This window comes from Schistocerca gregaria, chromosome 1 (genome assembly GCF_023897955.1).
Source record: "Schistocerca gregaria isolate iqSchGreg1 chromosome 1, iqSchGreg1.2, whole genome shotgun sequence".
Classification (NCBI taxonomy): domain Eukaryota; kingdom Metazoa; phylum Arthropoda; class Insecta; order Orthoptera; family Acrididae; genus Schistocerca; species Schistocerca gregaria.
Window position 1 is genome coordinate 833,527,220 of NC_064920.1, and position 16,543 is coordinate 833,543,762.

The window sequence follows — 16,543 nt, forward strand, 5'->3', positions numbered from 1 at the left end:
AATCACGGGGGGCCTGCTGTGAAAAGAAATGACACACCAGACAATCACTGCTGACTGTTGTTCTGTATGGCAAGCAACAGTAAGGTTGGTATCCCACCCCTTTCCAGTGCATCTACAGACATGTTCTCAGCCTGGAATCTAGTTGACTGGAGTAGATTTGTCTTCAGTGATGAGTCAGCTTCAAAATGAACACAGATAACCAGCAAAGACATGTCTAGAGGCATCTTGGATAGCAGTGGGACAACAACGTGACTGTTATCCACCATACAGCCTGACAACCAGGAGTGATGGTCAGGGCTGCCATTTCTTTTAATAGCGGGACCCCTTTGGTTGTCATCTATGGCATCCTTACAGCAGTGATATATTCTACACAGCATTTTGTTGCCCTCCTCGGGAAGTCACCCTAGACTTACTTTCCAGGGAGATAAGAAAACTGGCATTCTACAGATCGGAGCATGTAATGTCAGATCCCTTAATCGGGCAGGTAAGTTAGAAATTTAAAAAGGGAAATGGATAAGTTTAAGTTGGATACAGTGGGAATTAGTCAAGTTCAGTGGCAGGAGGTAAAAGACTTCTGGTCAGGTGACTACAGGGTTATAAATACAAAATCTAATAGGGGTAATGTAGGAGTAGGCTTAATAATGAATTTAAAAAAATAGGAATGCAGGTAAGCTACTACAAACAGCATAGTGAACGCATTATTGTAGGCAAGACAAATACAAATCCCACACCTACCACAGTGTGGTTTATATGCCAACTAGCTCCACAGGTGATGAAGAGATTGATGAAATGTATGATGAGATAAAAGAAATTATTCAGATAGTGAAGGGAGATGAAGATTTAATAGTAATGGGTGACTAGAATTCAGTAGTAGGAAAAGGAAGAGAAGGAAACATAGTAGGCGAATATGGAATGGGGGTAAGGAATGTAAGAGGAAGCCGCCTGGTAGAATTTTGCGCAGAGCATAACTTAATCATAGCTCACACATGGTTCAAGAATCATGAAAGAATTTTGTATACATGGAAGAGGCCTAGAGATACTCGAAGGTTTCAGATAGATTACATAATGGTAAGACAGAGATTTAGGAACCAGGTTTTAAACTATAGGACATTTTCAGGGGCAGATGTGGACTCTGACCACAATCTATTGGTCATGAACTGCAGATTAAAACTTAAGAAATTGCTAAAGGTGGAAATTTAAGGAGATGGGACCTGGATAAAATGACAGAATGAGAGTTTGTAGAGAGATTCAGAGAGAGCATTAGGGAACGGTTGACAAGAATGGGGGCAAGAAATACAGTAGAAGACGAATGGGTAGCTTTAAGAGATGAAATAGTGAAGGCAGCAGAGGATTAAGTAGGTAAAAAGATGAGGGCTAGTAGAAATCCTTGAGTAACAAAAGATATTTTGAATTTAATTGATGAAAGGAGAAAATATAAAAATGCAGTAAATGAAGCAGACTACAAGAAATACAAACGTCTCAAAAATGAGATCGACAGGAAGTGCAAAGTGGCTAAGCAAGTATGGTGAGAGGACAAATGTAAGGATGTAGAGGCATATATCACTAGGGGTACGATAGATACTGCCTACAGGAAATTTAGAGAGACCTTTGGAGAAAAGAGAACCACTTGTATGAATATCAAGAGCTCAGATGGAAACCCAGTTCTAAGCAAAGAAGGGAAAGCAGAAAGGTGGAAGAAGTATGTAGAGGATCTATACAAGGGTGATGTACTTGAGGACAATATTATGGAAATGGAAGAGAATGTAGATGAAGATGAAATTTGAGATATGATACTGTGTGAAGAGTTTGACAGAGCACTGAAACACCTAAGTTGAAACAAGGCCCCGGGAGTAGACAACATTCCATTAAAACTACTGATAGCCTTGGGAGAGCCAGCCCTAACAAAACTCTATCTGGTGAACAAGATGTATGAGACAGCTGAAATACCCTCAGACTTCAAGAAGAATATAATAATTCCAATCCCACAGAAAGCAGATGTTGAAAGATGTGAAAATTACCAAACTATTAGTTTAATAAGTCACAGCTGCAAAATACTAACGCGAATTCTTTACAGGCGAATGGAAAAACTGGTAGAAGCCGACCTCAGGGAAGACCAGTTTGGGTTATGTAGAAATGTTGGAACACGTGAGGCAATACTGATCCTACATCTTATCTTAGAAAATAGATTAAGTTCTAGCATTTGTAGACTTGGAGAAAGCTTTTGACGATGTTGACTGGAATACTGTCTTTCAAACAGTGAAGGTGGCAGGGGTCAAATACAGGGAACGAAAGGCTATTTACAATTTATACAGAAACCAGATGGCAGTTAAAAGAGTCGAGGGGCAAGTACAGAAATTTGTAAACATCGAGTATAATTTAAGTGTCAGGAAGTCTTTTCTGAAAGTATTTGCAAGGACTGTGGCCATGTATGGAAGTGAAACATGGACGATAAGCAGTTTGGACAAGAAGAGAATAGAAGCTTTTGAAATGTGGTGTTACAGAAGAATGCTGAAGATTAGATGGGTAGATCACATAACTAATGATGAGGTATTGAATAGAATTGGGGAGAAGAGAAATTTGTAGTACAACTTGACTAGAAGAAGGGATCAGTTAGTAGGACGTGTTCTGAGGCATCAAGGGATCACCAATTTAGTATTGGAGGGCAGTGTGGAGGGTAAAAATTGTAGAGGGAGACCAAGAGCTGAATACATTAAGCAGATTCAGTTGGATGTAGGTTGCAGTAGTTACTGGGAGATGAAGAAGAATGCACAGGATAGAGTAGCATGGAGACCTGCATTCAAACCAGTCTCTGGACTGAAGACCACCACCACCACCACCACCACCACCACCACCACCACAACAACAACAACAACAAAAAATGCCGATTTGCACACTGCGAGAGTTTGAGAGTTTCTACTGCTTGGTTTCGTGATTGCCAAATTCTACCTTGGTCAGCTCGGTCACAGGAGCTCTGCCCAGTGGAGAATGTTCAGAGCATTATGGAGAGAACCCTCCAACAAGCTCAGGATTTTGATGATCTAACATGGCAGTTGGACATAATTTGGCATGATATCCCTCAGGGGGCATCCACCAACTCTTTCAACTAATGCAAAGCTGAATAATTGCTTGCATAAGGGCCCCGAGGTGGATAAACACATTATTGACTTGCTCAGTTTGTGAAGCTCTTTCTCTTGAATAACTCATCCACTATTTCTGAAACTGTCACCATTTGGTTGCTTGTACATTTAGATCACACCTATTGATTTCTGTCTCATTAGGATAATTTTTTCGTGGAGCACCTCCCTCTCCCTCTCTTCCTCCCCTCTCCTTCCCCCCTCGCTCTCTTTTCCCCTTCTTAAGAGTGTTTTACGTTATAACTTACCCCGGAAGTCTTAAGAAACATTGATTAGTTATGAACTGAAACAGAAACAAAGAAAAATATATGCAATTTGTGGTAGAAAATCTTCAATAACTGCTGTGTGACCCACAAGATTCATTTTCAGGAAACAACTATAAAAGAGAGTAATGGAAGAGGATGCATTTTCTGTAGCGAGTGTTTACAGAAAAGAGCATCAGATTTCCCCCCAATTGGCTGAGTCCTCTTCATTCCTGTAGAGTAGGAGTGAATGACAGAGATCTCTTTTTCATCCCCTTACTTATAACTACTCATTTTCAACCATTAAACATTTATTTACACATATTATCTATATTCTTTTAACTAAATGTCCAGTCTTCACTATCGGTGTTCCACAAGGAAATACTCACTAGTTTGCTCAATCTCACATGCTCCAAGTAGATCAGCAATACTGATTTTGTCTCCAGCCAAATATGGTTTGTTGTTCAGCCAGATCTCTTCTACTTCATTCAATGTTTCTACCATTTTTCGTTCTCGCCTAGCCACTGTTTCAGGATTGGGCGGTATTCCTTTGATTCCTGGAAGCATAAACTGTCGAGGAAAAAAATTCATTTAGTATAGTTTAAAGACAAGTATTAAGAGACATATACAGATGCACATATATAAGAAGTTATGTATCTAATCCACAACATGCTAGCTTTTCAAAAGCACTGCTTTTGGCAATGAGAGAATCTTCAGTATAGCAAAACTGCAAGACACCTCTACTTATACACAGTTTTTCCAATAATTCGTTTTTACTGATGTCATAATTACTTGTTACAATTTGTTTCTAGATACAAAAAGTTTTTTTACAGCAATATTCCTGTTACTTTGTAGCCATACCTTGTACAGCTTCTAATATTAAATGAGCCAACAATAAAGGAACTGGACAGTAGCTGAGTGGGGATATATAGTGTTGTTTAACAACATGCGATTTTTGCCCCCTTTCATATAATGCAAGACTCTGAAGGCACCAATGGCCCAATGAGGCATTTAACCCTCTATGTTGGGATGATGTAGTTAAGGGTGGAGATGGTTCTGTGGTGTTTTGGGGGCATTTTTCAAACCCGACTATGATTCAGTCATTCAGGTTAGCATGAACATGAGCCAAGATGTTTATTTCAACATTTTCGGTGTCCAAGAATTGCCTTTTCTTCTACATCTTCATGAGGAATATGCTGTGGATCCTCCTGTCTTCTAAGATGACATCAGCCACATTCACAGGGTTGCAAGCATATAAACCTGGTTTGACAAACGCTCAGGAATATTATCACATCGTGACTGACCTACTAAATCACCAGCTTTCAGTCCTGTAAAATATATCTGACACTATTTGGAACAGTCAGTGAAACGTAGCAACCAACGTGATCTAATCATCAATGAGTGGATGCAGCTGGATGAGGCATACCTGAGGAAATTTGCTGACATTCCTCCATGCTGAACATGAGCCATTATCAAGACTACAGGCAGTGTTATACAGTATTGGTCTGATGCCTCCTGGAAATGATCAAACTTATTGTCCAATGCACGTACCTTAAAAAATATTATGAGCAAATCATTATTTGTCTTTTGAGATAATGTAAATTATGTGCACCTCATGTCAAACTTAGTTCTTATTGCATGGTACATCTTCCAAGAAGCCAAATCAGTTATACCAAAAAGGGCATAGATCCTACCCGACAGGGTCAGAGGAGCATTATATAATTCTAATCTTAATTTACATAAAACCATGGACATTTATATATTATTATGATCACTAGGCCTTAATACTGGTGCATACTGCTATGTGTAACATTCTGACAATTATGTAGCTCTGCAAGAGTAATCAAATATGGTACTAATGATGGCTTCCTTTCAGCTAAACAGACCTGTGAATAATGTAAATGAATATATTTGTAGATAGCTCTCATCGAAACCTGTCTGTTGAGACCTTGCACAGTTTCAATGACAAACAGTTTTGAACACAACTGGAATTACTGCTGTCAGTGACTGTAGGTCCATCTTAATCAATTTGCAAACGAGTTATTAAAAAAAAGGCAACTTTAGAATCTTGCCATGTGACACTTCAGATCTTTACTTGAGTTTTAAAATAAAATGTGACTTACTTTATTAATGTTGAGGATCTTACTCCTGCAGTGGAATGTAATGCACATATAACTGCTTACAATCTGTGTCAAAGAGGTTTCTGTTGTGAGTTAAAGTGCATTGCACTCTCATTTAAATATATGGCTGAAAGAGTCGGCCTACAGTAATTGTTAAACGAACCCTATCATCCAGGACTGCATGCCACAAAGGGCGCACATTCACCACTAGATCGGGAAACTCACAGGCGTCTATTGTCTATTGAGGCTCGAGTGCTGTAGTGTGCGAGAGAGAGAGAGACAAGAACCTACATCATACAGAAACCCAGTAGAAAGCTTTTGGGTCAAGAAGACATAGCAGTGTTAAATATGACGGACCTAAGATCAGCCATAAAGGGAAACACTTATGAAAACTATTTAATTCTGTAGTAGTGCAAGGAATGAAGCTAAGGTAATTTTAATCTGCCATCCTCCATAAAATTTCATGGTGATCCCAATAAAACTTGAAGATTGATCATATCTGTAATAGTTTAGGATTTACTGTTAAAGGAATTAACAAGTTTTTAACAAAGACCTGCATGCTAAAATCTGAATGCTTTGGTCGCTCTTAACGATTGACATTTCATATAGAAGCACGTCATTAAAATGACAAATGTTGTAAATATCAACTCTGTAACTTTATTTGTTTAAAAGATACAGTAAATTTAAATTATCAGTATTTTCAGTTAAGCACCAGATCATCATTTCCTCCACACAAAACACATTGAACGATGGCAGCATGCTACCTTATTGAATCAGTAGGTAACAGAATATTTGTTGTAAATTTTAGTACATAATAAATACTTTTGTTTTTTATTTATTTATCAGTAAGCACATTGGTGCAAGGCTACTGACCATGACATTCAAAGTTAAAAAGGAAATTGTATTGGTTTTATGTAAATGAATTTAACATTTATTATGTAATGGGTAATATTGTTACTTTATTTAGAACATGAAAGTGGTCAAGCTTTGATTATTTAAATATGCTAAAATGTAGAATAAGCTGTAGCCAATTAGGTGGGTGGCTTCAGGAAAGGGAACTGCCCTAAGCAGTTGAGCGAGGGTACTCAGCGCGCAGGAAATGCGCAGCCAGGTATGGGCAGAGGGTCAGTGTGGCTGGAGACACCAAAGTGGACAGTGCTGGTGGGGATGCGAAAGCAGCTGGTCGGTGTTTAGGTAGCTAGGAAGTGGAATGACTTAAAAAATTTCATGTTGTGTGGTATCGCGGAACTTAGTCTCTGAGCGGTGAGCAGCCACGCACCTGGTGTGAACTCTTAACTTTTCACGTAGTCGAGGAGGCGGAGTATTGGAGTTGTGTTTTGCGTATGAGATTGTGAATGATTTAGCTGTATCAAATGGATACACGCTCAAGTGTAACAGTGACTCTAAACACGACTACTTTCGCTGTTAGTTCGCTTTCTGAATAAACATTATTCTATCCAAATCGCAACTGTGTGGCCTACATCATTTATGGGTTGTTAATTTAGTTCTCAATATTATTATTCCTGTTACTATATGTTATATTAAATTTGTATTTCGCAAACTTACCATCAGCTAGACAATTTAACCAAAGGGTCACAAGTGTCTAATTTAGGGTGGGTAATGCGACGCGTGCGGTTCACCCCCTAGACGAATTTGAGCCAAGACATTTTGACGAAGAGGAACCACATGTGAGCCCGAATGTCTTTGGAATGTTAGTTCACTATTGGGGGCTCGTCCGGGATAGGAATTTGGAAAGTGATAATTGAGAGATAAGAATCTTGCAAAGTGTTGGAACAGGACTGGATTTGGGAAAGTAATAGTTGCGGAATATGAACCCTGGAAAGTTTAGAATTGAATTTGAATCCTGCAAGGTGTTTCCAAAAGTATTATCTGATCTTCGATAGGCAGAGCCTTTCATAAAAGTTAAATGTGAGATCAGTTCAGGAATGAATATTAGATTTCTTTAATAGATGTGAAATTAGAATTGTAATTCTCACAGTTAATGACATTCTGTGACATAGGTCCCAAATCTGTGGTAGTTGAGGCAGTTGGCATGGGGGCTCTGAGCTTCAAATTTTGCAACAGTTGTGTGCACCGAGTTTTAGCGGTGGTTAGGAGTGGTAAAAAAGTAACGCAGAAGAAGAGGCGACATCGAAAGCACATGGTTCCAGCCAGCTGCAGCATCTTCAATGGTGATTCATCGCGCAGCGGCGGTTGCACTACCACAGCAGAGGCTGAGAGATCTTCAGCGTCAGCTACAACTGCAACATCAGCAGCAAGACCAGCAGCAAGACCAGCAGCAAGATCCAGCACAACCAAGCTACGTACCTGGCTGATAGTGAGATTATGTATGGTTCTGCAGTTCAATCGCCAATAACAGACGTCGCTAATATTGAGCAATTGGCCAGTTTGTGTGGGTCCAAAAATACTAGCGAGCTGCTTAGCCCAAAGTCAGAGCGGGAGAGTGTGATCGGCAGTGAATTTAGTAGGGCAAATAGTCCAAAATCAGGCAAGGAAGATGAATTTGGGGGAGACATGATATCGCAATTAATGCAAATGATAAGAAGATTGGGATCCAAAATTGATTCTGTTAAAATCGAGATGTGCGAGGTAAATTTAAAAATTGATTCTGTTAAAACTGATATGGTTGACATAAATTTAAAAACTGATTCGGTCCAATCCTAAATAACTTCGATTGCGAGAGACGAAATAGGTAAAATGGATAGTGGAATTGAGGAATTGATAGACGGAAAATTAAAAACAATTTGGGAAGAAATGGGCATAATTTCTGATGAAGTTGGGATACTTGACTCTAAGGTAGATCAAGTGCAGAAAAATTTCAGTGACAGGGTGGAGAAGTTGCAAGCAGATCTGGGAGGCAGTGTACGAAATTGTACGAGTAGGCAAGATGCTCGAATGGCTGAGACGACAGAGGCTATTAGCAACTTATCCATTCAAATAGGTAAAGGGGAGACAGAAGTAGATAAAATAAAAGAACAAGTAGAATCTGGCATTAAAATTGAAAATAGTGAAGTTAAAAAGCAGGACAATGAAATAGAAAGCGAACTGAATTCTTCAGCTGCTCATCAAACCTCTACAGTGATCAGTGTTCCATGAATGAACTGGGGATCAGTCAAATGTTTTGCAGACGACAGAAAATATCACCCAGTAAATTTTCTAGCAGCATGGAGGGATGGTTTTATAAGAGGCATGTCTGACGAGGCGAAGATAAAATTCGTGAAAAGACATTTGGAAGGTGTGCCGCAATCATGGGCAAATATACACAGTGATACGTTCACTACCTACAAAATATCTGAAAGCAGTTTCCTGAACAAATTCTGGGGTGAAGCAAAGCAAACACGACTCCAAAATGAGTTTCTGAATGGGCCAACATTTAAATACGGGAACGGGTTGATGCAATAATTTTGTAAACATGAACTTGGGATATTAATGCATGTGTAACGTCCATTGGGAGTGCTTACTGAAATTTTGACGCTGAAAAGGCGGTTACTGGAAAATTTGCAGTGGGATCTAGTGCACAGTACTAGCAACTCAATAGATGAATTTTTGAGCTTTGTAGAAAAATCAGAATGGGTGTTGAAATTTAAACCGCCAAGTAAGCAGACAAATAATTTTCAGAGTGGAAATCATAACTACAGTCCAGGTAACTACTATGAAAGATGTCCAGGAAGTTATCAATGGAATGCAAACAACAGTTTTGATAAAGGAAATGGTGACAGCAACACATCCATTGATAAATTTCAAAGGGGTAATGGGAATGGATATTTTTGTGACAAGGACTGACACCAGGAACTTAGAGTTGAGGGACCGGCACCTGCTGAAATGAATCAGCGTAATGGAAGATCAGGAAACCAGGTTTTGCTGCATCTCAGGTCTGGAGTTATGCACTACGAAGGAATTATCCAAATGTGATGGAAATCAGTAGATATGATGTACATCTTGTAAAGAAGCTAGCACCCTCAGAACTTTAACATGTTAACCAAAATGTTCAATCCCACACAAATTTTGGCTAGACTTGGGTTAATTTTCTTACTTCAATTATATATTTCTCACCTGTAGATATTTACGAAAATATCCAATCCCCAAAAACTATTTTTATGACAACATATTTTTAATATTCGCATAAATCCATTTTGTAATCGTGATCTCGTGCCCCGAAACGTAGTAATCAAAACTGTCAAATGACATGACCAAAAACCAAATTCACAGTAAATATAATACTGTTATGCTTCAGTTTTCACATAAATAAAATTTCTGTCTTCATTTATAATTTTTTCCAATTTTGCTGTAGACAATGAAATTAATTTCACAAAACAACAGGGAAGTACTATTTTTAGTACTGTCAAAATTTGCAACTTCTGTTATTGACCATTTAAGCTGTAAATCTTTGCTTTAATAATTACGAGGATTGCCCAGAAAGTAATGCAGCACATTTTTTCTTCAACAACTCTTTATGATCATAATGACAATTAAACACACAAAAGTTTGGTGTTTTATCTACATACCCCATTTTTCCACGTAATCTCCATCCCATTTTATGGACTTCCTCCAGCACAAAACAAGGGCATGTATGCCCTGCCAGTACCAATCCTTGTCCTGGAGGCAGAGCCAGCACTTCACTGTGTGAATCACCGCCTCATCATCCTCAAAATGTCTTCCACAAATGGCATCCTTTAATTGTCCAAATAAGTGGAAGACTGAGGGGGCTAGGTCAGATATGTCAGGTATGACAGCCGTGGATGGTCTCCTCAACCGCTGCAAATCGTGGAGCTCTGCCGAACCGCCTTCTGATGACCTCACCCTCCATGCCCAGTGACTAACTATACTCCTATAGACAGCAGATGCTCCATAGACTTTGCACAAGTGTTTGTGAATATTCCCCACAGTTTCTTTCTCTGCTGTGAGAAATTCAATGATGGCATGTTGCTTGTAACTTACATCACCTACATACACCATTTTGAAACTGTCTTGCAGCTTCGCTATCAATCAGAAGTGACGGAAACTTGGTGCGCTCACTCAGGAGGCTTCAAATAATACATACCTAACATTTCACATTCGCAGCATTGTTTTCGGCTGAGGAAAAAAATGTGGTGCATTACTTTCTGGGCAACCCTCATACTTCCAGAAAAAATCTGAAGAACGATTCTCTCTCTCTCTCTCTCTCGGTTCGAGCAAGTTGCACAATACATATCTGGAAAGTGTCAAATATGTGATGGTAAATTGTGTTTCAAGAACATGCGAATAAAAGAAGAAAGTGGTTAAAAGCAACATAATGTTCCAGCAGCTTGTCATTTAAGCAACCCTGAACAAAATATCTACAATAGGTTACAGAGGAACTAGCTCTGACACTGAGACCAACTTTGCGAGATAAGTACTGTTTATCAGTACTGTTTATTTGCTCTTACTATATATTTTAACATTGTTTAAACTAGGAGATCATAACCACAACATAATAATTGTGATTCATAATATATGGAATGTAAGTAAGGGAGTGCATTATAATGTACAGGCAAACGAATGATTACAATTTCAGAAAAAACTGGATGATTTATTCCAGAGGAAAAGCTTCACAAATTGAGTATGTCAATAACATGTTGCTCCACCTCTGGCGCTTATACATGCAATTATTTGGCTTGGGCTTCACTGACTGAGTTGTTGAAGGTCCTCCTGAGGAATATCATGCCAAATTATGTTGCCATGTTAGATTGTTAAAATCCTGAGATGGTTTGAGGGCCCTGCCCATAATCCTCCTAATGTTCTCAACTGGGGAGAGATCCAGCAACATTGCTGGCCAAGATGGGGTTTTTCAAGCACAAAGATAAGTGGTAGAAACTCTTACAATGTGCAAGTGGGCATTATCTTGTTGAAATGTAAGGATGGCTTGCCATGAAGGGCAAAAATGCAGATCATAGGATATCGTCAGTATACCACTGTGTTGTAAAGATGCTGCACACACAAAAAAGTGGTCCTGCTATGAAAATAAATGCACTTCTGATTATCACTTCTGGTTGTTGGGCCATGTGGTGGGCAACAACTGGTTTGGTATCACATTGGGTGGAGTAGAATTGTCACCAGTGATGAGTCCCACTTTGAACTGATCTCTGGTGTCCAGCTGAGACTTCTCCGGAGACATTCCAGATAATGGTAGGATACCAACCTGACTGTCTCCTGCCATACTTCCCAACAACCAGGAGTGATGGTCTGGGGTGCTGTTTCTTTTCATAGCATGATCCCTTTTATTATCATTTGCAGCAACCTTACAGCATAGCAGTATGCTGAGAAAAGTCTCTAACCTGTACTGTTGTCCTTCATGGCAACCCACCCTGGTCTTACATTTCAACAAGGAAATGCCCACTTGCACACGGCGAGAGTTTCTACTGCTTGTCTTTGTGCTTGCTAAGCCCTACCTTGCTCATGTGAGGTTGCTGGTTCCCCATCAGGCACCTCCCGAAGTGGCGGATAGGGGAAAGTTCTCCAATTGGAGGGTACCAGGGAAATAAAATACCTGGGGCAGACCAAAACCAGCAGGTATGAGGGCCAGTGGCTTGGGAGAAAGGCAGAGGGGCCCACAACCATCAACTGCTGCCTTGCAGTCAGTAGAGGGATCTACAGAGGCTAAGGATGCTCCCCTGAAAACGGAGACAGCTACCCAGCAAGCTGTAAGGGGGCAACCCCTCAAATGGTTGGGTAAAAGGTTAACAATTTTCCCTGAAAAATCATCTGTTGTGAATGCTAACAAAGGAATAACCCGGACGGATATTTTGATGATGACCCCAGTAAACAAAAAAAGGATAAGAGATATGTACACAGGAACATTGAATGTGCGGAGTCTATACCAAGCTGGAGCCCTATGCCAGCTGCTAATGAAGGCAGCAACTACAGTATAGAACTATTGGCTCTCCAGGAAATTAGGTGGAAGGGATGTGACATAATGGCCTCGAGAAATTTCACTATCTTCTATAATGGCACGAGGACATATACATTTGGAAAAGGTTTTGTGGTTGCTAAAGAACCGAAACATGCTGTGATATGCTTTGAACCAATCAATGAACGGATGTCCATGTTAAGATTAAGGGGAAAATTTTTCAACATAATAATTACAAATGTACATGCACCAACAGAGGAGGTAGATCAATTACAGAAGGATGAGTTTTATAGCAAGATAGAGCAGTTGTATGTTAAGATCTTAATAGGAGAGTTGAACACAAAAGTAGAAAAAGAAGAGGCTTATCAGCCAACTATAGGAAGAAATGAAATATCAAATGACAATGTAATTATGGTTGTTGATTTTGCTACAAGTAAAAACATGAGTGTCAGCAGTACATGTTTTCCACACAAAGAAACACGAATGTCACCTGTTGGACAAATCAGAAATCAGATAGACCATATATTTAATGATCAGAGGCATGGATCGGCAATAACGGATGTTAGCAGCCAACGTGGTGCTGACTGCAGTTCAGACCGTCATATAGTGAGAATTAAGCACAGGAAAGGATAACATTATTGAGTAAACAAAAAGGTCGGAAACAAAAGAGTTCTGACATTAAGAATTTGAAGTTAGAAGAAGTATGGAGAGCATATCAGACAAAAATAGAAGAGAGGATTAAGATTGATACTAATACATCACATGAAGATATGGAAATGATGTAAGGCTGCAATCCTTGAGGCAGCTGGAGAAGTTCTGGGACATATACGGGCTCAAAGGGAGGCAGATTGGTTTGATGGAGACTGTAGGAGAAGGATTGAGGACCATAACATAGCACAAATGAAATTATTTCTGAGAAGAACTAGAGCAAATTTGAATGAATATAATGAGAAGTGCTGTGTAGTATAGAGGGTTTTCAGACAGAAGGAAAGAGCACTAGAAAAGAAAAAAAAAAAGGAAGAAATTGAACAGCTAGGAAAGAGAAGCAAGTACATGAAATGTGCCAAAAGATTAAAGAAGGAAAGACCAGGTTTTAAAACAGAACAAATGTATGGACGAATAAAGAAGGGGATTTCATAAGGGAGAGTAATAAAATACTTGACAGATGGGTGGAATAGTTCCAAGAGTTATTGGACCCAGAAGTAGAAGGATTAGAAAAAGAACTGGTGGAAATAACTTATTATGCATCAGAGGTCTTAACGCCAGGACCCACACTGGAGGAAGTGATGCAAGGCATTAACACCTTAAAAAACTATAAGGCACCTGGAGAAGTTCAGATCCAGGCAAAACTTCTCAAATATGGTGAGGAAACACTGAGGAAAGCAATACACAAAGTAATTCCAAGCATCTGGCAGGAGGAAAGTGAGCCAATGGAGTGGAAAACGGCTATTATGTGCCATAGATAAAAAAAGAAGATAAATGAAACTCTCAGAACTATTGAGGAATCTCCCTGCTAAATACTACATACAATGTGCTCTCCAAAAGTGCTTACTCCCTATGTGGAAGAAAGAATTGGAGACGATCAGAGTGGATTTAGAGGAAATAGGTCAATAACTGACCAAATATTCACATTAAGCATACCACTTGAAAAATGTTATGAACAGCAAATAAACATACATCAGCTTTATATCGATTTTAAACAAGCCTATGATAGCATCTCAAAAGTGGCATAGAGGAATGTAATGGAAGAGGCTGGAATACATAAGAAGTTGTTAAAAATACTATGACAACCCTCAGTGAAACCAACTGTAAGTAAAAATACAGGGTGAAATCTCCAGAGAAGTGGAAGTGAAGAAGGGACTGAGACAGGGAGACAATATCTCCTCACTACTATCCAACTTCTGCCTGGAAAAAGTCGTAAGTCAAATAGAGTTGAATAGAGTAGGGACCATTTTTAATCATTCACTTCAGTACATAGCCTATGCAGATGATGTGGCATTACGCGCACGTAACACTCCTGCTCTGGCTGATGCCTATCAACAACTGAAGAGAGATACAAGGGAACTTGGCCTGGTAGTCAATGTTGAAAAGACCTGCGGCCTGAGCCCTGGTCGAATTCGTATGTTGTTGCAGCGGCCAAGCTGTATCTCTTAGCTGACTGTGCAGTCCCTGCCACACCTCTCCATGCTGCTGTACAAGTACTTTGTAAGGAAGACAGACCACTGTGCCAGCAGTGGTCAAAAGCACTGATATGACACAAAGCCATTAGTCAATAGATGGAGGTTACAGTGGATCGAGACCCACACAATTTAAACCCAAGTGGGAAATTAATTTCTTTTGTACTGCTGTCAATAATCATGCCAAATGCTTAGTATATCATCGGAACCTCATGTATTTAAAAAAAGGACTCAACTGAATGACACTTTAATACCTGTCGCAAAGATCAGTTCAAAAATTTGTCGCAAGAGGAATACCTGTCAAAGCTTTTATCTGGGTTTCAATGGATGAAACAATTAACTGTTAAAATGATAAAGGTGTTTTAAAAACAGGAGTGTACAAAATTAATTGTAAAGTTTCTTTTTTTTTCCTTTTTTGCCATGTAGTAGCAGAAAACAGGTAGGCAAAGTTGGCGCGCAAGTACAAATGCACATTAAGAATTGCAAAAGCAGGGAAATCCTTTGTGGCTGGGAATCTCAATAAAGATTACCTGGTAGACTCAGTGGCTTGTATTTGTTCAGCAAAGCTCATGGAAAAATTTGAAAAAATAGCTCTTTTGCCTTAAACTGTTTGCTCGCCTAGTCAAAGATATGGCCTCAGATATGAAGCAGCAATTAATACAGAGGATGGCAAACTTCATTTCATTTTCTATAGCTCTTGACGAGCCCATGGACAATGTGGACATATCTCAGCCCGTCATATTCATTTGGGACGTCGACAACAATCTGTGTGACACCAAAGAATTTTTTAAATTTATACCATTAAAAGACACAATCATGGATCTGGATAATTTTCTAGCTGTGGAAAATGTGCTTGAGTCAATGGGTTTAAAATAGGAACACCTGACCTGTGTAACAAAAGATGGAGCCCCTGCACTATAAGGGATACACACTAGATTCCTAGGTTACATCAGGTCCAAAATGACTGCAGTCAGCTGTTCCTTATGTGCGGCAGTCCATTGTCTGACATTCCAGGAGACACCCTGTGCAAAGATTGTCAACATAAAGAATGTTATGCTACATCAGTTTTTCTCCTTGAGGGACAAAATCAACATCATTTTTGGAAACAAAAGGATGTCCAGAAGAAGTACTTTCTGATCCTAAGTGGGAGGCAATTTTTTTTTTGGTGTGTGTGTGTGTGTGTGTGTGTGTGTGTGTGTGTGTGTGTGTGTGTGTGATGTAACTGGTCATTCAAGTACTTTGAACATTTCACTCCAAAGCAAAAATCACTCAGTTGTTGATTTAGTGCAGACGATTCAAGCATTTAAAAAAAACCTTATTTTGTGGAAGAAACAGTTGTGCACGAAGAATTGTGGACACTTCTCTGCATTAGGCAGCATTAGTCAAGATGTGGATTTTTCAGATTATGTTCAAATCATTTGTGAATTAAAAGAAGAGTTTCAAAACAGATTTTTGGAGATAAGTGAGCTACAACCAGCCTTAGATACATTTGTTCACCCGTTTTCCCTTTGGGCAGAGGACGTCTCACACGTGTTTCAACTAAAGCTGATTCACATGCAGTGTGATATTCATCTGAAGGACTGCTTTTGTATGTGTAAAAATTTGGATGACCTTTACAGCTGTTTTCCATGAGAGAAGTAACCTCTTGTGCACAAGCATGTGGCCAAAGTTCTCTCAACGTTTGGTTCCACATGTATTTGTGAGCGCTTTTTTTCCCTTTTAAAGCTTGCTAAAACTAAGAACCATTCAATAGATAGTAAAAAAAAATTGAATAATTCTTTGACGTTAGCAGTCTCCTGGAATATTGTACTAAACTTAGAAAAATCACTTCCTCCAAAAAGAAAAACATGTAACATATTAAGTGCCTTCTTTAAAAATGTTGACTATAAGGATCAAAGTCCTTTATAACCTTAATTCTATTTTTTTAAATAAGTTTTCAAACATGATCAATTAAAATTATAGCATACAAAACAGCAAAAAATAA

General features: G+C 39.2%; 1 protein-coding gene across 3 annotated transcripts in view; it reads right to left on the minus strand.

The window, feature by feature from the left end:
- LOC126272173 (glutathione S-transferase theta-1-like) overlaps positions 1–16,543 on the minus strand; it is a 95,545-nt gene that overhangs the window by 1,292 nt on the left and 77,710 nt on the right. For all 3 annotated transcript variants that reach the window (XM_049974819.1, XM_049974846.1, XM_049974828.1), the window contains one exon: positions 3,766–3,946. In XM_049974819.1, the coding sequence (XP_049830776.1) occupies positions 3,766–3,946 (181 nt within the window). The remainder of the gene's footprint in view (positions 1–3,765; positions 3,947–16,543) is intronic.